This window comes from Oculina patagonica, chromosome 5 (assembly GCF_052425735.1).
Source record: "Oculina patagonica isolate OP01 chromosome 5, crgOcupat, whole genome shotgun sequence".
In the NCBI taxonomy this organism is placed as follows: domain Eukaryota; kingdom Metazoa; phylum Cnidaria; class Anthozoa; order Scleractinia; family Oculinidae; genus Oculina; species Oculina patagonica.
In genome coordinates, this window is record NC_135762.1 from 18678230 (window position 1) to 18699816 (window position 21587).

General features: G+C 37.7%; 1 protein-coding gene across 4 annotated transcripts in view; it reads left to right on the top strand.

The window, feature by feature from the left end:
• The window catches only part of LOC144653121 (periodic tryptophan protein 2 homolog), a 101300-nt gene that overhangs the window by 26557 nt on the left and 53156 nt on the right, over positions 1–21587 (top strand). For all 4 annotated transcript variants that reach the window (XM_078513033.1, XM_078513034.1, XM_078513035.1 and 1 more), the window contains 8 exons: positions 578–671; positions 6757–6793; positions 8986–9126; positions 9872–10079; positions 14263–14411; positions 19564–19711; positions 20303–20453; positions 21089–21269. In XM_078513033.1, coding sequence (XP_078369159.1) covers positions 578–671; positions 6757–6793; positions 8986–9126; positions 9872–10079; positions 14263–14411; positions 19564–19711; positions 20303–20453; positions 21089–21269 — 1109 coding nt within the window. The remainder of the gene's footprint in view (positions 1–577; positions 672–6756; positions 6794–8985; positions 9127–9871; positions 10080–14262; positions 14412–19563; positions 19712–20302; positions 20454–21088; positions 21270–21587) is intronic.

Consider the following 21587-nt stretch of genomic DNA (forward strand, 5'->3'; position numbering starts at 1 on the left):
TTCTTTCCATTAAAAGTGATGTAATGCAGTTTAAAGTGATTGTTTTATCGCTAGCCCATTAGTTTTTCTATCTAACATTCTTACAATACGTAGTTCTGTAAATGTTGCATGTGAAGGCTGCGAACTTTACCAGGACAGCTACCGGTAGTGCCAATTCTCTCTTCAGCAAGAGACGAATATGACAATCAAAAGACGCCTTTTTCAACTACTGTAAAAGAAATTTTAAACAAGCGCCGCCCTCAAATAAACAGCGCCCTCGAATAAGCACCGCACTTCAGGTGCGAAAAATTTAATAAGTGCCGCGGCGCTTATTTGAGTAAATACGGTAGTGACAAACATGTAGATAATGGTGACATACAGTACATAATTTACAGTGAATGGACTGATTTCATTACACCCCCCGGGTCAGTAATAAAATGTTGATCATAGAGATTTACACAGTATCTAAAGTTCTGACAAGTTAAGAGAGTTCATTGAGTAAATATGCCATTACTTGCTGCCTCATGTCAAACAGTTACCAGTAATAGTTGCTGTTATTGCAAGCTGAATTATTTTGGACTTGACAGTATTGAATTAGACTTACACAGTAAGTTGTGATGGTGCACTGTTTTGTTGGAAGTGTAATTTACACCTTGAAGACGTAAAACTTACTGAATCAAATCCCAGACAAGGTATTGTGTTAGTATGGTGACTAACAATATTAATGAGTATTATATGTTTTTATGCATGTACAGTACTGTGTAAAAGTAATGTGAGGTTTAAAACAGGAGGCCCAGCGAAAAAGCCATTTTTGCGCCGCAGATTCGCTCAGAGCGAAATATCGCAATTTTTTCGCCGAAAAGCCTCAAAAAGTTACAAAATTTCGACAAATTTTGTTTGCATTACTTTTGCACAGTACTGTACTTTATACTTACGACTGACTGACAGGATTTGGCAATTACTATTTGCGCCATTCCCTTACGAGCGCGAGTATAAATAAGAGCCCTGCATCTCATTTCGGCCCAGTTCGCGTGAGAATCCTTTGCTTCTGTTACCTGATGTGTTGTAACAGAAAATGTTCAAACTTTGTTCTGGCTGTTGTCTTTCGAGCTTAAGCATTTCTTTGATGTCTTTACATTTCTGCAGCTATCCAGTTCCTAGTCCAGCACTATCTGGCAAAGGTTGCATCATGTATTTATCTGTTTTAGACATTTTCTGGCTTCTTTTTTTCCCTGCCACGTGTTCCCAAATTATGTGTGATATTTGCCCACCTTAATTTGTTATGTCAGTGTGCTTCGCCTTGCAAACACTGGGTTTGTGTAGTGCTTTCCTTTTCCACACCTTTATTTGTTTTGTCACTGTGCTTCGCCTCACAAACATCGGGTTTGTGTAGTGCTTCCGTTTTGCACGCCTTTATTTGTTTTGTCAGTCTGCTTCGCCTCGCAAACATCGGGTTTGTTTAGTGCTTTCCTTTTGCACACCTTTATTTGTTATGACAGTGTGCTTTGCCTTGCAAACACTGGGTTTGTGTAGTGCTTTTCCTTTTGCACACCTTTATTTGTTATGTCAGTGTGCGTCGCCTCGCAAACACCACTCTTCTGTCCAGTCTTACTTCTTTTACCTCCATAGTAGTTTTTATTAGTGCTTCCCTTTTGCACACCTTAATTTATTTGTTATGTCAGTGTGCTTCACCTCGTAAACACCGGGTTTGTGTAGTGCTTCCCTTATGCACACCTTTATTTGTTAGCAGTGGGTTTGTGCTGTGCTGTTTCCTTGCCTCCCTTGAAATTGTACACTTAAATGCTTTATTTGTTCGTAACAGTGAATTTTGTGTTGCATACTTCCCCTTGCAGTACTGTGCAAAAGTAATGCAAACCAAATTTGTCGAAATTTGTAACTTTTCATGGCTTTTGGACGAAAAAATTGCGATATTTCGCTCAGAGCAAATTTGCGGCGAAAAAGTGGCCTTTTTCGCTCGGCCTGTTGTTTTAAAACTCGAGAAATTTAGCACGATAATTTGCTCGCTTCGAAATTGACTTCAAAAATTCGAGCGAAAATTCACTCTGTTCGAAATTTCTTTTTGGGTTTTTCTTGACAGTATAGTTCAATTTTACTGCTCTGTTATCTGTTTTATATTAATTTGCTTAGAAAACTGTGCGTCCTGTTTGCATCATTTTATTTTCCTTTCCTCCCATGCTAGCCTGAAAAGGTGTCTAATGCCCTAGTCGGACTACTGACGTTTAGGCTGCCATCCCTTGGGTCTAGGTTCCCTCCTGTATTTCCAGAGCCAAATCTTTTTTGTCCTATGCCGTTTGAATTTATCCAAGATTTTCAGTGTTTCTGGTTCTGCCATGTAAGGGAAGGCAAAGGCAGGCTTGCCTCAGTTGCTGTATGATTTGTTTGTGTGGAAAAGTGCTCGGATTTAGGCAGGGGATAGCCAACTTTTGCTCCTGGAACCTGGCTAAGACCTTGTCAGTAAGATTGGTTAGTGTCTTGCTAGCCTTTTGTCTTCAGTCATGGGTGGTTTGGATAGGATTTTTCTGAGTTTTGGGCCTTGTCTTTGAGTATTGGCAGTGTCTTAAGGTCGCGGTGGATACCTACAGCATGAATAAATTCATGAAGCGAAATTTTGCTTGACCTGCATCTTTTAAAACGCTTATTTCTCGGCTGTTATAGGTGCGATTAAGCTCAAATTTTACAGAGACATAAAGAAATGATAAAAGATTATGTATTTAATCATTTATTGGGTAGATCGTACTTAACGGTGATGTTATAGCCACGTCAGTGCCAAATTGGGAAGAACATGATTTCGGTGGCAGAGTTTGTGGAACGACTAGGAGACAGCACACTGTGATCTTGTCAAAAACTAATCAGTCAATATCTCTAGAGTGTCATAACAGAAGCGGATTTTTTAATTTAAAATTTGCCAGCAAGTTATGGCGGCTTAAATGCGCAAATTTTAATTTAATGCCTTCTACCTCTTTCTAAAAGCGCTCTTTTAAAATTCCGCCTCTGTTATGACACACTACAATATCCATAGTTTACCTATCTGCAGTGGCAAGTCATGAAGTTCTGTATCCGCGCTGTATTCTCTGCCACAAAATTGTCGGAAAAGTCCAAACTTTGAGATTTCCGAAGGTATCCCGACCAAAACACGATCAGTTTCCAAAGGAGAGATGTAATTATGGTAATTATATTCCACGCTTTTATGGTGAGAACAATGCGTTTTTATGAAGGACACGATTGTTTATGCCGAATATTATTGTGATTACTCTGAGTTGCAGAGAGTTGCAGAAACATTCAAATTTAAATAAAAATTAGCTCATAGACTTCCTACAATCTATATAAACGTATAACGCCAAGTGTTGTTTTAAATTGGTTAAAATATCAAAGAAACGGGAATTTTTATATTTTTTTTATATTTTTATCCAGTCATGAATATCTCGTAAAGTTGTCGATGTCAGTCGTTGCACTTCGTGCATACGCTTTAAATAAATGCATAATGATGAGCCTAAGGTGTCCCCCGCGACCTTAAGTCATCTGGTTTTGGGCCATATAATGCACAGACTTCTGGGCACAGGAGCATATCTCCATCTCTTATTAGCGAGCCTGAAAGGGACTGTCACGAATAGTGTGCTATCCGTGCCAGTTTCTTACAAGTGTGAGTATAAATATGAGCCCTGCATCTCATTTTGGCCTAGTTCATGTGAGAATTCGGGCTGTTGTAGCTGAGACCAGTTGTTATTTCTTCCACGCTTGCCTCCTTATGCTACCGCGCCTTTTCTTTTCCCACCCTCCCTTGCCCTTTTCATTTCTGACGCCCTGCTAGAGTTAATTCTGTCAAGCGACGTGGCCCAAAAAGTAGCGACAGCACATAAAATAAAATCGCGACAAACGACATCTCTTTTGGAAAAACTTTAATTCTAACAAGGACAGGTAATTTTTCTTCACTTTTACTATCGACAGTGACACGAAGTTTGATAAAACAGCGACATTTTGACAGGGCCTCATTTCTGCTTCCAACTCGCTAAAGTGCGGTCGCATATCTCCATCTCTTATTAGCAAGTGTGAAAGGGACTGTTGCGAATAGTATGCTATTGGTTGTTTTTAGTGCAGAATGATTTGTGATGGTTTAGGGGGGTGTTGAATGTTGAGCTGCTAATCTGCTAACAGACTCAAGCACTATTGTGTAAACTTTAATAGTTTATTGCTTAGTTAATATCAATAAACTAAGGGAGTCTTTATTATGTGCAGTGAAAACGGGTTGAATAAAAAAAAATTGCTTTTCTGTTCAGCACCTTGAAAATGCTTTCCAGAGAACACCTCATTGATCAAATTGGTACAGTGGTTGCAGAAAAACAGCTTTTCATTGGAGATGTGCCAGCTCTGGTATAAAATATTACACATTGCTTTCGTAATTAAAGGTCAAATGAACAGAAATTTCAAAATGCCATTAAACCAACTAAATGCTAAAACTAACCATTATTAAGTAAAATTAAGAAAATGTTTGCTTTCCTAGCCTTTAAGCGTGAATAACAGCAAAAAATACGAAGATTTCCGAAGGCTTCACAAAAACGTTTTTGAATGACTGCACACTGAAATGGAAGGAATGGAACGAGTTTTTGACGTCATAATAATTATGACGTCAAAAACTCGTTCCATTCCTTGAAGACGACCGCAGGCCGATTCCACAGACCGCACCAACGGCAATGTTAACAACAACGTCTGGTTGAAACCTATTTATATTTAACGTGAGAATCTCGCAACTTTCCGGACGTATTCTGCTTATTTATTGCTTTAAGAGCTACCTCCTGCTGAATAATCATAGAGAGCGTTTAATTAACAATTAGACGGCAAGCTCGAGGCTTCTACCGGCCGAGAGCGAGCCGTCTAATTGTGTTAGCATAACCCACTGACCAATCTATTAAACACAAAATATAGCTAGAGTTGATTTATTGAATGTTTTGATTGATAAAATTCAGCGAAGACTAAGCGCGTGCTCCGAGAGCCTTCTACGGATCAATAGTAGGCACCTGTGTAGCCAATCAGATTGCGCGATTACCAATAGTAGGTCAGTGTGGTTATGCCAACCCCAATTAGTAGAAACTCAACCGTGTTCTATTGAAAATCTGCGAATCTGATTGGTTCTCCCACTGTTTTCTATTTTAACAATAGAGTTTTTCTGTCGAGGAACTATTGGCTGATAGTTGCCCCGCTGAAATTTGATGTTCTTAAAACAAATATTATTTTCAGGATAAAAAACTCAATTGAAAGCCGAAATTTAACAAACGAAACAAAGCCAGACGAGAAACCCACTAAATGCAGTGAATTTGGTTGGGGTTTTTTGTCTGCTGGCAGCTTGTTTACAAAAAACAGTCACGGGTGGGCACTATCGATCCGGGCATTTTTCACGGGAGGGCACTATGGGCTGATAGTGCCCTCCGGCAGATGGGCACTATCGCGTCACGTGTTCAATTCAAACCAATCAGAATCGGAGAAAATTTAGTGGTAAACTATAATCGCTGATAGAAAATGATCGCCTGCTTGTTGCTCATTTAAAGATTATTTTTTTCTTTATTTTTGGCTTATAAGAACGTAAAATTGTAGGTTTTTGAACTGCAGTCCTGCGCCTCATTGACTATTCGCTAAAAGAAAACTCGGGCTCCTAGTCTAATTGTTATAGCCGTTTTGGCTGACATTGTCTGAAAATTATGTAGAATTTCATGTTGTTGTTGGGCAGAGAATGGCTTTGAAGTGTACCAAGATTCAAAACGCATGTGCATAGTTATGCACGTGCAGATAATTCCTGCTCATTAACGTAAAAGTTAATGCTAAATGATAAGAACAATAGAGATTCCTGATTTGTTTTCATACCAGCGTACATTCTACCTACCGTATTTTCTCGATTAAACGCCGGGCCCCGAATAAACGCCGGGTCTCCAAGTTGTATTTGAAAATAAACCCCTTAGACAACTATTTAAGGTTGAATGTGCTTTAAAAATAATGTCTTATTATATAGCTGTCAAAAATAATGAATAAAAATTATTTCTTAGAAACATAGGGCTTGAAAAAACTCCTGAATTCAACTAAACGCCGGCCCTATAGGGCCAAGTTTAAAATAAACGCCGGGGCGTTTAATCGAGAAAATACGGTAAGTATGTCTCACATTATTATGCAAAACGACAGCAAACAAAACTTAAGGCTATTTTTGAGCTTTGGCTTTTTTACATGTATCAAAAAAAATTAATGCACATCTCTGATTTTGGTTTTGCAGAAATTTACTCGAATTCTGACCTAAATGCCGTAAATTTCTCACAGAAACTAAAGAAATTTATTAAGTGTATCCAAGTGATGTTCTCCACACTACTTTACGGCGACAAAACAGGAGAATTTAACGAAATTTAACTTTATTCAACCAAGTTTGTTCAAAAACAAGATTACGCCATCAAGCGCGAACTAGCGCACGCTGGTAATTTAATCCAAATGTTGCATTTTTGATTGGTTAATTTTTTTTCTGATTTGAAATCCAATTATGGTACTTAATGGAAACGAATGTACATACACATTGTACAATGCGAATCATAGGGAGTTACAGGTTTTAATCTTGGTTACTTGTCCGTTGCAACTTTCAATTGTCCTCACTCATGTGAACATAACGTCGACAGCTTGCCCTACTTCCAGCCTTTAGCGGGCTTCCTTACAAGGTGTTTTCTAATAATTATTACTGGTCAATATGTAGGCCATTTATTTTGTATGTGTCCTTGTTACTATTTGCAGAAAATGAAAAATCAATTGAGTGGAAAAAGTACTCCAGGTAAGAATTGTCTCAAGGTTTGATGTTACACTGGATGATACCCGGTGCATGTAATTATATGTAATATTGCATCAACTTGATATAAAAAAATAGAAACTACTGTAAAGATAAGATAAGCCGCACCTTTTTTCCAAAAACTTTCGCTTGGAAGCGGGGGTGCGGCTTATCTGCAGGAACATTCGGAAAAGGTGCCGTAAATTTCTGTTAACTGATGCTAATTTATGGAAAATTATGAAAATTAAGAAAACATAAAACTACGATTAGCAATACCGGTTATTGCTTTTGCAAGTTTGACAGCTCCTATACTGTTTGCAGTGTCGACAATGGCCTATAACTTTAACAGTAATATTGATACTTTTACGAGCGAGAAAATACCACGAGTACCTATTCAGGAGTAAGATGGCCAATTGTTTCTTTCTCATTTTGCACTGATGAAAAATTTGTCGAACTGATTACGAAACTCTTTATGCAACAAGTTTATCTCCAATAGATGGCTCCCAAATCTCTTTAATTTGTCAAGATGATAGCCACGAAACCCAAACGCCTCCATCGCCATCTTGTTTTGCTTTATGTTCTCGCCCTAGTCCCATATTTCCCGTCCGATCAAATGCCTGGTTACTAAGCTACGAACGTTCTGCAAACGCAAGTTCAGAGCGCTCTTATTGCGCGCGCGCCTTTGAACTCAAATTTGTTTTCATGGCGCAAGCAAGCGTTTTTAACTGATATCCTGACTTTCCACTGATGAAGGGCTAAGCCCGAAACGTCTGGAACTTTTAACTATTTTAAAGGCACTTTTAACTCATTTAGTAAGAACTTTATTATATTTTTGTACTTTTACAAGTGCCACGCAGTACAAGGAAATTTATTTTTCCACTTATCATTGATTGGGAGATATGTGGGTCTTTATTGCCTAGACCACCATCACGTGATTACACCCAGGGAAGGGTGGGTAGGGAAAGAAAATAAATGAACCGCTTCCGCTAGGCAACCCAGCACCAAGCAAGCGAACTGAAACGCGTCCTGCAACCAATCCGCCGCCAGAGCCAGCTGAAACCCCCTCACCAATGAGCCTGAGGCCTGCACGTGTTCGAAGGCCTCCAGAACGCTTTAAAGACTATGTGTGCTATTGAACATTGCATGGTTGTCGAGCTTATAGTTATTTCTTATATGTTTTAGCGTTTCGTTATTTTGTTAATCGAAATTGTATTTTTTATTGTTTTTCTAAAAGAGAAAGGATGTCACAATATGGACACAATAGATTGTTTTTTGATTATAAATATGATTGGCATTACTTTTACGTGATACACTCTCGATAGCTTACTGAACGTGTAAGATCACGATAGCAAGAAACTTGATTAATGCACGATAGATTGACTCCTGAAGAGCCGTCTCTGTGTCTCCTACTAGTATCTAGACTAACAGAACGTGTTACAGTACAATTGTGTTACACGCGCTAGTTCACTAGAATTGCAATGACAAGGTTACACGTGGCCTGCAGCTTATACATGGGCTTGGCTCGGCATTTCTGTAATATAAATGTAATCTTGATAAACAGGTTTACATGTATCACTCGCTTAAAATACACAACAACTTTCTTTGGGGTTCTGTGGGTCTTAATTGCCTAGATCACTGCACATGCGTTTACACCCTCCAAACTCCCAAAGAGAGAATAGGGGAGTTAGTGAGTGATACCTTCACACATCTGTTTAACAGTTTCTAAACAATTTCGGACTCTGCTCCGGCCTTAAACTTAATAAGAGCAAGTTGGAAGTTAACGTGGATATCAAGAGCTGCATTAAATTATTAGGTATCTTTTTCTCGTATAATTAAAAGGAAGCAGCAAAGTTAAACTTTGAATCAGTTTTGGATTCTTTTGAAAAGGAGGAATTTAACTGTTTTAGGCAGGATCCAAATCATTTGCTATCTCGAAGTTTCTATATCCTGCATTACAGTAACCTCTCTCGAATGAAATAATTAAGAGCGCCAACAAAATTTTTTTTGATTTTATACATGTATGGAAAGGAAAGGACAAACTGAAAGTCAAAAGACATGCTCTAATAAATAACATTGAAAATAGGGGGCTTAAAATGATACACTTGGAATCTCTTATTCAAGCGTAGAAGATGTATTTTTTTAGGCATACTTGGAAGAGTGGGAGAGAGAGATACTTCTTAATAGTTTCTTTATTGTAGGCACTACTACAACCAAGATGGCTCTGCTGAACTAACAACCACTGCATTCCACAAACCATCACACCTTCTGATTGCTGGATTTTCGACTGGTGTGTTCACACTGCATGAAGTTCCAGATTTTATTCTCATTCACACTTTAAGGTATTCCAAAATAAATAAGGCAGTTTTACCAAATTTTATTTATAGAATTTACATGTTTCTACATAAAATTTCATACACGATTTAGCCATTATTTTCGAGGGTACTGATTTGAATTTTGAATTCAAGATGGCGTCTTTGACTAAATTTCGCACTTAGAGTTGTCGTATAATGGATGTTGTGTTCTTGATTGCGTTGATGCACATACTTTTTTCACCACCCCCCCCCCCATTCCTGCCTCTTTCTCATACAATGGTTGTTATATTGCTATGTGTTGGTTTATTGCCCTCACCTTCGCTGGCAATTCATGTTTGTAACGAAAGTTTCATTTCACAATGTATTGGATATTCAGAGTTTAATAAACCGGCTATGTGTCAATTTTCACATAGCCATTTTTTCTCCATCACGTTGCTAGTATTGCGTTTACGAACGGAACACAACACACATTTCATTCTGTTTAACAAGTTGAGAGTCAATTGAAGAATAATAGTAATTTGTATGTTGTGCTAAGATATGAAGTGTGAATACTAAGGGAGACCACATGGAGCTCATATTTTGGTGTGTTTTTTAGCACAAATAATATAACAGTATATATGTGGTTGTAATAAATCACAGATAAACAAAATTCTTATAACAGGTTTTACAGCTATTATTTTGTAACTGTTTACAAAAACACAGCATGGTGAAATGTTTTAGTGAACTGTAGTACGGTGTGTTGGAGGACCAAACTTATTTTATTTTTGTACAGTATATCACAGCAGAGTATTAGGACAGTGGCTGTTAATCCGAGTGGAGAGTGGCTGGCATTTGGATGCAGTAACACAGGACAATTGTTGGTGTGGGAGTGGCAAAGTGAAACGTACATACTCAGACAGCAAGGTCACTACTACAGTATGAATACTCTGTGTTACTCCCAAGATGGACATTACATTGCAACTGGTGGTGAGGATGGCAAGGTTAGTCTGATGGATAACATTACATGTATGTATTACTACAACTACAACACTTGTTAGTATGCTAAATTAAATTTACAATACAAGAAGAATAAAAATAAATTAATTGCATGGCTGCCCAAAATAACCACCATTGGCTGATGAGATTGGGCAGCCATCCTTAGTGTTTTATACAACAATTTCTAAAATGGGTCAGGTACTTAAAGGAGAAGTTCACTCCAGAATGGCCATTTATTTTCTTTACGCCAATAAAAAGTTTATACAAAGATATGGTATTCACCAAAATTTCAGCATCCAACGTGCGCCATAACCCTACGAAATCTTTCTTTGAAGTAGCCCAAAACTCGACAACTGAACGCCACCATTTTGGAGCCTGGTAATGTATGCGTGACGTCAAAGAGCTCAGCCTGAAGTTTAGCGGGAAAATTTTAATAGTCGAAACTCCTTGTTTCTTTGTAGTGGCGTTTGTTTGTCAAAATACAAATGAGATACAAAAATCTTTTCGCCGTCTTTCAATATCTAAAAAAAAAATAACTCAATAAGAATGGGTAGGGTCGAAAAATACTGCCAAAGCGAACACAAATATTTGTGTGTTCCGAAAGCTATACGGGAGACGGCTTTGAAGAAGATCACAGATACAGTCTCCTACGTGAAAATACCCACACACAAAAAAGAAAGAGCCAGACGCAATACCAACCAATGATGCGTTTATGTTATTTCACTTTTTAGTTGATTTCAGGGAGGACTTTTAATCAACCAGAGAAACTCTTCTTGATCAAATATTAGATCACAACTCCCAAAGTGAACTTTATGTCATTTTTGTAGTTGACTGACTGAGCTAGAAATGTTTGAATTATTTCATTTTAGATCAAGCAAAACTTTAACTTAACTTATAACTTGTTTGTATCTTTTTCTCTGTCTTTTTCTCCTTCTATATTTATTTACATGTACAACCCAGTCATTGCCCATTTTACCAGCCCGTTTTGTTTTTCTATTTTGAGAAGTGTTGTTGCCAATAAGAATTGTTGTTCATCTGTAGTATTTGCCGCGGTGCGAACACGGGGCCCGTACTCCGGCTTCGTTACGCGGGAAAATGCTAACTTTAAATAAACGCCGGGAACGTTGATCGAGGTCCCAGCGTTTATTTGCGGTCGAGCAAACAAGTAAATATATTCTCTTAAATAGCACTGCTACGACAAACTGGTACGGTTTACAGAAGGAGATTTCTTAAAAATGGTTTATAGTTGCGTCTGGCTTTTTCTATCTTTTGTGGGTATTTCCACGCAGGAGACTGCATCTCTGATCTACTTTGAAGCAGTCTTCCACATAGTTTTCGGAACACACAAATATTTTTGTCTGCTTTTGAGCAATTGTTCTTTTAAATATCGGAAGACGGTGAAAATAAACACCTCTTTTGTATTTCTTGGAGCTCTGTGTGAGCAAAATGGTGCTGCACAAACAGGCATTTTGACAAACAAAAGCCAATACAAAGAAATAAGGAGTTTCGAGTATTTAAATTTCCCTGCCAAACTTCAGGCTGAGCTCTTTGACGTCACGCATACATTACCAGCTCCAAGATGGCGGCGTTCAGTTGTCAAGTTTTGGGCTACTTCAAAGAAAGATTTCGTAGGGTTATAGCGCCCGTTGGAGGCTGAAATTTTGGTGAATAACATATCTTTGTATAAACTTTTTATTGGCGTAAAGAAAATAAATGGCCATTCTGGAGTGAACTTCTCCTTTAAGGGAAAATAAGCTGGAAGATAGAGTATAATTATGCACAGATTAACTAACAGAAGAAAGGAATTAAAAATTACAGAGGTATAGATAGATCAGTTAATAGCTTGCAAAATATTCTCACGACCACCCACTGTAAAATGGCACGTTGAAATTGGAACATGTGGCTTGTAAAATTCTTATGCATACCCTTATAACCTAGAATGGATATTCTTGAAGTGGGGCTCACTGCTAAAAAGCATGATTCCTTATGCACTGTAACTCGTGCCTAGCCATACATTGTGAACAAAAAATAAATTTAGTTTCTGGCAAAGGACCGTCAGTGCACGTGACTGGAACAACTATTTTTTGCTTATAAACATACACTGTAGAGTCACAAACAACTTTGACCTGGCTATTACTGCCAGTTGGCGGAAACATGTGACACACAAACATGTTCTTATTGCATCTCAAGTGTTGCACGATTGGTTGACTGAAGGCTATAAATAAATTCTGTCCCGTGGGCTCAACCCTTAAGCTCCTTGGCTTCTGACTGTGCACACTAGGTAAAACTCCGAATATGTCTATGTCACTTTTATATGCAGATCACAAAGGTATAGTTTTGTTTCAGAAAAGGCTCTGCTCTCTTTGTGGTACTATTCTTATGCTAACTTAGTACACATACTTTGTGCTTAATGCATATGCAGATGACAGTTTACTATGTTATATACTGAACTCACAAACATCACAACTACCATTAATGTTGTCGTGTTTGCAAAAAACAAAAACAAACAAAAGTATCATTTTGCATAGTTTAGAAGAAGAACAAAAATAATATCACACTATAAACGAACACAAGTACATGTATCATGTTTGGTGTTTCAACATCTGACTAGCAATAAAACAAACCATTAATTATCACAAAACAAACCACCAAACTTTCAAAATGCTCTGAAGATGCTGAGGATGCGAAAGTTAAAACCACCCTACTGTCAATTGATTGGCGCCATTGCATTGTGCACTATCCTTTGAGTCTCCGAGTATCTCCCTGATTTTTTCTTAAACTTTCTTTTGTAATTTTGTTGCCCATTTTAGTCACCTTTTTGTGTCTTAAACTTGGAAAATCTTTCTCCTAAACAACCAGTAAATGTGAACATGTTAGGTTTTTCTTTGTTTTTCAGAGGACAGATCTGAAGGTTTACTGCCTGAATCTCTAGAAACATTCATAATTCCACTAGTGAGCTCATTTAGGCATACCTTGTAAGAATCAGCTGATTATCAAAAAATGTCCTGTTATGAAAAGTGATGATGTCACAAGTGATATTTACAAGATGGGGTTCAACAAATTTATTGACAAATGATAAACAGGGAACAAACACCTTAATGAAGAGTGAACCCACGCACCCCTCCCCCCTACTAAGGGGTCCAATGGTTGGCCAAACTTACCAGTAATGCTAGGAGATGGTCTAACAACTAAGTAACCTTCAAGTACATATACTGATAATGTTGCTAATCTGAGGTCACTGACTGTATGCTAATAATTAAATACATAAATTAACAGATTTTAATATTTCCCAATAACTATCACACCAAAATAGGGCTCAACAAATTAATTTAGAAGTGATGAACACGAAACAAACCCCTAACTGGATAGTGACCCAAAAACCCAAGATGTGAAGTAATGGTAAAGGTATAGGTATAGTCTGCATATAAGCCTATTGGCCTCTCAGATCGTTGGATTATTTTAAACCTACAGACTGTATCTGGGAATTGACATGGTCATCATGTTAATGTGTGCGCTTTTGCATGCATTAACACAGTGATCTTGTCATGGCGATAGTGTCATGATGACTGTTTCGCCAAAACACGATGACTGGTTTGATTTTAGCGTGCAAAGAAAAAATAGTTCTGCTACTAACAAGGAAAGTAACTTACACGGAGCCACTGGGTTAAGACATGTATTTTTTAATGTGGGAACGTGCTGTGCTCATGCGCTCACTTTATTTACTGTTTTCTTGTGGAGGGTCACCGTATGACCAAAGGAAGCAGTACAGTATATACCAGTCATAAATGAAAAAAAATGTTTTGTGACAAAACATTTCAGGCTGCTGTGATGGATAAGTTACAAACTTGATGGCTTTGCTACGTTTTTGTGGTTTTTGCTCAGGTATATTAAGAAAAGGCACCATAAACTCTTTCTGAGAGAAAAGTTGGAAAGACCTCCACTATCAATGCCCAATGTTAAACAAAGGAAGGATTTGGCATGCTTAAAATGAGTGATTAAATTTTGTCATTTTGTGGATGCATGATGACATAATGACCCTTGATTAATAAATAATACATGTGTGCTCACTCTACAAAAGTTAGATTGTGTGGCTTGTTGACCATATACATGTATTTAATCTATTGACCACAGAGCCTGTAGTGTGCTGCTGCTTTTATCCCAATTATGATTTTTTTCTTTGTTTTTTAGGTTAAACTGTGGAACGTGCTGTCAGGCTTCTGTTTTGTGACATTTAGTGAACACAACTCTGCTGTTACAAGTGTTGTATTTACTCCAAACAGTCAAGTAGTGTTAAGCTGCTCTTTGGATGGCACTGTCAGAGCATTTGATCTCAACAGGTAAAGTACAATATTGCAAAAAAGAGTGCATTTCTAACACTATTTTATCATTGTCCAAAGGTAAGCCTCAAGCCAAGCAGCCCATTCTGCCAGAGCTTATCCCGGTTTCTGTAGAATTAAGCCCCCTGGATCTGGATGGGATGCTAGTCCATCACAGGTCCCCCCCCCACCCCCACCAGTTGTGCCTCCCACTTCCCAAACTTCTGTATTATTACTATTTCTGTTGTTAAGTTTACTGGCCTGACGCGTTGCTATGGAAAAAATAAAAAAATAAAATAAAAAAGGCAGCTGTCTGTGGAAACCAACCGGTTTTCGCAACTCTGTTCTAATTACGATGGACATGTTTGACCTTATTGATATACAGAGAATGAAACACCCAAACGTCAACAAGTATTCATATGAATCTAAGCCTCTAAAGATGAAATCGAGAATAGATTTTTTTTAATTGCCAAACACCTTACACAATATGTGAGAAAAGGATATTCAAGCATCAATTGCTCCAGATCATAAACTCGTATTGTTATCAATACAGTGGGGAAAACTATCAACACGTGGACCCGGTTTTTGGAAATTTAATAATAGCTTGCTTAAAGATGAAAATTATTATATCCAATTAATCCAGAACATCTACCCAGAATTCCAAAGAAAATATAGTTATGTCCAGGACAAGCAAATCCTTTGGGAACTTCTTAAAATGGAAATAAGAACTTCAACTATCTCTTTCTCTAAAGGGAGAGCTAAAATTAATAGAGGACACAAGATCTCCATAAAGAATTAGCTAGATCAACGTGATGAGAAAATCTGTGCAAGTGACGATGTACTCACTTAAGATAAAGAATTAAAACAATATGATAATCTGAAAAAGGAACTACAAACTTTATATGTTGTTAAAGGCGAAGCAGCTAAATTTAGATCCAAATGTCTTTGGGTCGAACAAGGGGAACATCCTACCAAGTACTTCTTTAACCTTGAAAAGCGCAATTATAATAAGAAAGTTATCTCTGAGTTAGAAGTTGAGAATGGTAAAGTAGTAGATGAAAACCAAATCCTACCTGAAATAGAAAAGTGTTATAGAAACCTGTACTCTTCTAAGATATCTGCTACGGAAGACCTACTAAACCAATTTACTGAAGGGGTAGAACTACCACGACTCTCCGATGAAGAGCGTGAAACTATAGAAGGTTTCTTGTCATTTGAGAAATGTAAAAAATTTGTAGAAAGTTTTAAGAATGATAAATCACCGGGTGAAGATGGATTTACTTCTGAATTTTACTTGACCTTCTTTGATCTTATTGGTAATGACTTGGTTAACTCACTCAATGCTGGTTACAAAAATGGTAAATTATCAATCTCGCAACGAAGAGGGGTGATCAATCTTATACCAAAAGAAGATTCAGCATTAAATCATTTAAAGAACTGGAGGCATTACCTATGTGGATACTTCGCCGCCACGCAACTATGGTCTTTCACCCACCCCCCTCCGGCCGAGACAGGATGGTGTAGGCAAGTGATTATAGAACAAACCCGAAAGAACAACGTTCCTGGTATATTCGCTTCGCTTGATTTTAGCAAAGCCTTTGACACTTTAGAGTGGCCCTGTATTCAACATGCTTTAAAACTTTTTAATTTTGGAGAAGAATTAAGATGATGGGTCACAGTCTTTTACAACGACATCGAAAGTGCAGCACTCAATAACGGTTTCGCAACTAACTGGATAAAACCTTCCACGGGAGTTAGACAGGGTTGCCCACTTTCCCCGTATCTTTTCATTTTAACAGCAGAACTTATGTCTTACAAGATACCCCAAAGCAATGAAGTGAAAGGAATTGTGATTTTTAACATGGAAATAAAATTGAGTCAATTTGCGGATGATACAAATCTTCTCTGCTCGGATATAACATCAGTGAAAAATGCCTTATTAATGATTTTGGAATCTTTCGGTGAAGTTTCAGGATTAAAACTAAATATTGAAAAAACTAAAGCAATGTGGCTAGGCAAGCTGGTTAACAATAAAGAAAAACCACTTGACCTTAAATGGATCAAAAACCCGAATAGAACTTTAGGAATTTATGTGTCTTATGACAGCCAAGGAAATAATAAACTCAATTTCGAGACTATAATTCTAAACCAAACTAGATATATGGAGATCAAGAGACCTAACACTTTTTGGGAAGCTACTGATCAGCAAGACTATAGGTATATCATCCCTTGTGTATTCTATGTCGAATATTGATGTTCCAAAAGAGGTTATACCTGACGTCCAAAGACGCCTTTTTAAATTCCTATGGAATAACAAACAAGATAAGATTAAAAGGACGAGCCTTTATCAGGATTTTGAAAAAGGTGGCTTACGCATGCTGGATATTGAAACTATAAATAAAGCCTTAAAATTAGCATGGATCCCTAGACTCTTGAGGACTGGAAATTTTAACTGGAGGACAGTCCCAGAATATTTTTTCAACAAACATGGTGGTCTCGGTTTCCTTTTGTTGTGTAATAATCGAGTGAAGGACTTCGATCATCTCCCTCTCTTCTATAGAGATATTCTTCTTTACTTCAATGAACTCAAGGTCCTTTTATAACTATAATAACTTCAATAACGAAGACTTACTGATTGGTGGGAAACCTTTCTTGTTCAAAGAATGGCTTAATAAAGGAATCAGAACTAAATAAATATGCATCTTTTAGATATTTATGGCGATTTTCTTTCATTTGAGGATTTTAAATCTAAGTATTCTTTGAAAAAGACTAACTTTCTTCATTACTATCAAGTAACCAGTGCCATCTCCAATCATTTACTAGCAAAAGTAAAGAATACGAAACTCTCTTTTGGAGACTTCTACAACCCTATAATATCTATGTAGCTCACAAACCTATAACAATGTTACAACATTTACTGACCAACGGTAAAGACAGGGACGAACCTAACGACAGACAGGGAGCGATTTATAAGTTCAAATGCTGCGACTGCCAGGCCTCCTACATCGGAGAGACCGGTAGAAACCTCAACACGAGACTGACTGAACACAAACGAGCGACAAGAAATGGTGATATCAACAATCACATTTCTGAACAGCATCGACTCACTAAACACAAGATCGACTGGGACTCTTCTGATTGCTTAACCTACAGTACTGTTAGAAAGATAACACAAGAAGAAGAAAAGATGGGCTGGAACATCTCATACAAGCGAAGTTCTGTTGGGGTGGAAGAAGTATTAATCACTAGCAAAGCTGAGAAGAGTCACAGCTTATGTGATGCAATTTGCAAACAATGCATAAGCAAAGATGGAAGCACATCTAACAGGGCCACTTACATTGCCAGAGCTGAGAGTGGTTCAAAACTACTTAGTAAAGAAAGTGCAAATTGAGTCTTTCAGTGAGGAGATACAATGTTTAGAGATGGGTCAAAAGGTCCATATTAAGAAGTTCCGAATCAAATCTCTCGATCTACATGAATAGAAGATGGATTTTTAGTTGTCAGTGGAAGGCTACAGAAAGCACAATGTCTCCCATACAAGACAAGGCATCCCAAGATACAGTGTAATTGACTCACACCATGAACGTGCGCAACTGATCATAGAGGAAATGCACCTTACCTTCACTAACTGAGCACTTGCTGGATCAAATTAACAAGACAACTGGATCATCCATTGTTGTCAAGCAGTGCGGAATGTAACATTTAAGTATAACCACTGTTAACGCCAGACAGTAATGCCTCAAGAGAATGGGTAATCTACCAGATTGAGACTTGAGCCAAGAATGGTGAACATGCAGAAACACTGGAGTTCACTTTTTTGGACCTTTTATGTTGGTCAAGGATAGAGGAAGTGAAGTTTGATTCGGAAGTGTTTTAAGCAACTAAATGAAAAGACGGTACAAAACTTTTGTGGACCTAAGGAAGTTGAATGGAAATTTTAGCTGTCAAATGCTCCACACTTTGGAGGTGCATGGGAGAGATTGGCATGGTGCAGTCCTGAGGGGTGGGTGGGTGCAAACCAAAAAGCCATCGCTGGTGGTGGTATGGATATTTTCTGGAACCACACTATTGAGTGAAATGCAAAAATAACCACGTAAAAAGGTGAAGCAATATTTCAGTAACAAAGCAAATCCAAAAGAAGTATGGATGGAAATAGTTGAAGAAGATTAAAACAGAATGCGATATGGGTTTTTTTGAAAAACTGTTGGGCTGAACAGTTCTTTATCTACATCTACATTGAGGGGGTCTTACAAAGGGAGGCACACTCCCATCACTGCAAGACATTAAATAAAACATGAAAAAGCAGGGGGGGGGGGGTAAAAGACCTTACAAATATAATAAAATAGACTCTGAAGATGACTTCCTCTCAGGTTGTCAAAACATTGGTCACCAACAACAGTTCTTTTCAGAACTACTCTATATCAAGTTAATTTCATTTTTCGTTAACCTCGTTTGTTTGTAACTTTTTATTTTAATGTGAGGGAGACATCGTTTATTTGTTTGTAATGAAGCTATATGGTTGTGTTGTTTAGGTCCTTAGAAGCAATTTCTTCACTAACATAAAGTTTTATATACATGTAGCAAGTATTTAACAAAACATAAAAAATACACTAACTCAGCTATGACACAGTCCCTTTAAGCCAAAACAAGTACTGTAGTCAGTATTAGGTTTAGGTTTTGAGAATTATGTTTTTACATGCACACTTGTAATTAGGCAGAGGATTAAACATGGCTGTTAACCAAAACTTGCTGTTGTGTCTTGTCTGGTTTGACTCTGTGAGGCCTTCCAGGGCTAGTGAGTGTCCTTGTAGCCAGGTGGGTTTAGGGCACCATCCACACACCCATTTATAGCTTGTACCTCAAGAATTTGCAATGGCATTCCCACAACAAGCACACGTAAAGTAGGAACATGACTAGCTGATGTTATTTGAGATGCTGGCCATGGCAGGAGAAGTTTCAGAGGTTAGGTGCTTGTCTCCAACCCCATCTTTGGCCAAACCTAACTTTAAAACATAAGGGGATGCGGTTCGATGTGTTTGCAATAGTACAATATAAATTTGACAGTAGAACCTAATACATTTTATCCTTCAGTACTTCACACATACCATTTCAACCATATTTAGTAAATTTTGATGTGGACTTCTTGTAATTTTGTTTTTCCTCCTTTTTCTAGGTACAGGAATTTCCGTACATTTGCCTCTCCCCAAGCAGTCCAGTTCTCATGTTTGAGTGTGGACAATAGTGGGGAAGTCGTTTGTGCTGGTTCACTTGATACATTTGAGATTTTCTTATGGTGCATGAAAACTGGACGACTTACTGAGGTGCATACATGTACAATATGTATACCTTTATTTGACAAAATAATCTAATCATCACAACAATAATAGTTGTGTTTAGTAGAACCATTCGTAAGGCCTACTGAAAGTATGAGCAGTAAGCAACATCACTCTATGTACATTTTTGTTTTTACTGGATTTACTACAGTTACTTGAGATTTTGGGAGTAAAACGGGGCCTTTTCGTATGTGGGACTTTGTTATGTATGTTATTTTCATCATCATCATCATCATCATCATCATTGTTATTACACAAACCTGGCCGCTCTTTACGTTCATCATCTCACAACCTGCTTGTCATTCCGCTAACCAAATCAGAAACTGGTGATAGTGTTTTGTTTGCATTTAAGAGAATTTTAGTATTTACAGGTCAAATGCTTTTTTGTCAGAAAGAACATTTCTTTCCCAATCAATGTTTAAGTTAAAATATCTTGGGCCTCTTGAAATTTGTTGGTTTTTAAGGTTTGTTCCATGAAAATTTCCCATACCAACCATATAAAGTCAAGCTGGACCTTCAAAGTTGAAGCTGATGATTCAGAGCGGCAAGTAAGCAGACTTTTGATTTTTTTTTTCACAGGTACTTACTGGCCATGAGGGACCTCTTTCTGAGCTGGTGTTCAGCCCAACTCAGCCACTTTTGATATCAGGTTCCTGGGACAAAACTGTCAGGCTGTGGAACATGTTTGATAGCAAAATGTCGTGGGAAACCCTTAATTTGGGGTCTGATGGTTAGTACTTTTACAAAGTATAATAGTGAACAGAGTTCAACACCTCCACTACCCTGAAAAAAAAGTAGTAAGGCTAATAAAATCATTCCTTAAGGTGGCAGATTTGACTTAAGCTCAAAAATTAAATTTTTCAAAACATTTAAGGATTCAAACATTCAATCCCAAGAGATCAGTAAGCTCACCTTTCTGGAACTTTAAAAGTTCTCTTGAATATTATTGATAATGACCAAACAGGATTCCTAATCTTAGTGGGACTGCAGTAAGTCAAAAATAAACCATACCCAATGTATATAATTATAGTTAATGTTTGATCGTTTGAAAAAAATACTAAAGCAGTTGACAAAAGTTGAAAACATGGCCTCTTCTTTCAGGGTAGTTAGGAAGGAATAATGATATTCACTTTATGTCTTCATCTTGTAAGGGTATAATAAAAAAAGGCACAGACTTACTAACAGAGGTGATGGCATAGACGGTTACTGAGCTTATTAAGCCAGTAACACAAAAAGGTGACCAGTTCCCGGTTGGCTTGATGATACATGTAGCTCAGTTAGTAGAGCACTTCCTTAACTATAACAATTGGAATAAAATATCGATTTCAGTTACTGGTAATTCTGTTCTTTGTTTTGTTCAAACAGTGTTGGCAGTGTCTGTGCGTCCTGATGGTGCTCAGGTAGCTGTGGCATCGTTAGATTGCCAGGTCACTTTCTTTGACATAAGAACAGGTGTTCAAAGTGGATCAGTGGAAGGACGTAAGGACCTTGCTTATGGAAGAAGGGCTTCAGATAAGATTACAGCCAAGACCATGGGCATGGCAAAGTTAGTTTCAGTTGATTCTGTTTCAGGTGCTCTTTTTTAAAACCAAATTCCAGAAACTTGGCTAAAGCAAGTGTATGTGTGTTTTAAGGCCCAGTGATACGAGCAACATTTTTGTTCAACTTGACTCGCAACATTGTTACATCGCAAGTTGAACGAGTTGTTGCCCGTATTACTACCGCACGCTCAACTTGTCTCGCAACAAATTTTGGTGTTGCAAGTTGAAAAAAATTGTTGCAAAAAGAAGAACTTGGTTCTAATTTGTGCAACATGTTGCTGCAACTTGCAACATCGAAATGTGTTGCGAGACAACTTGAGCAT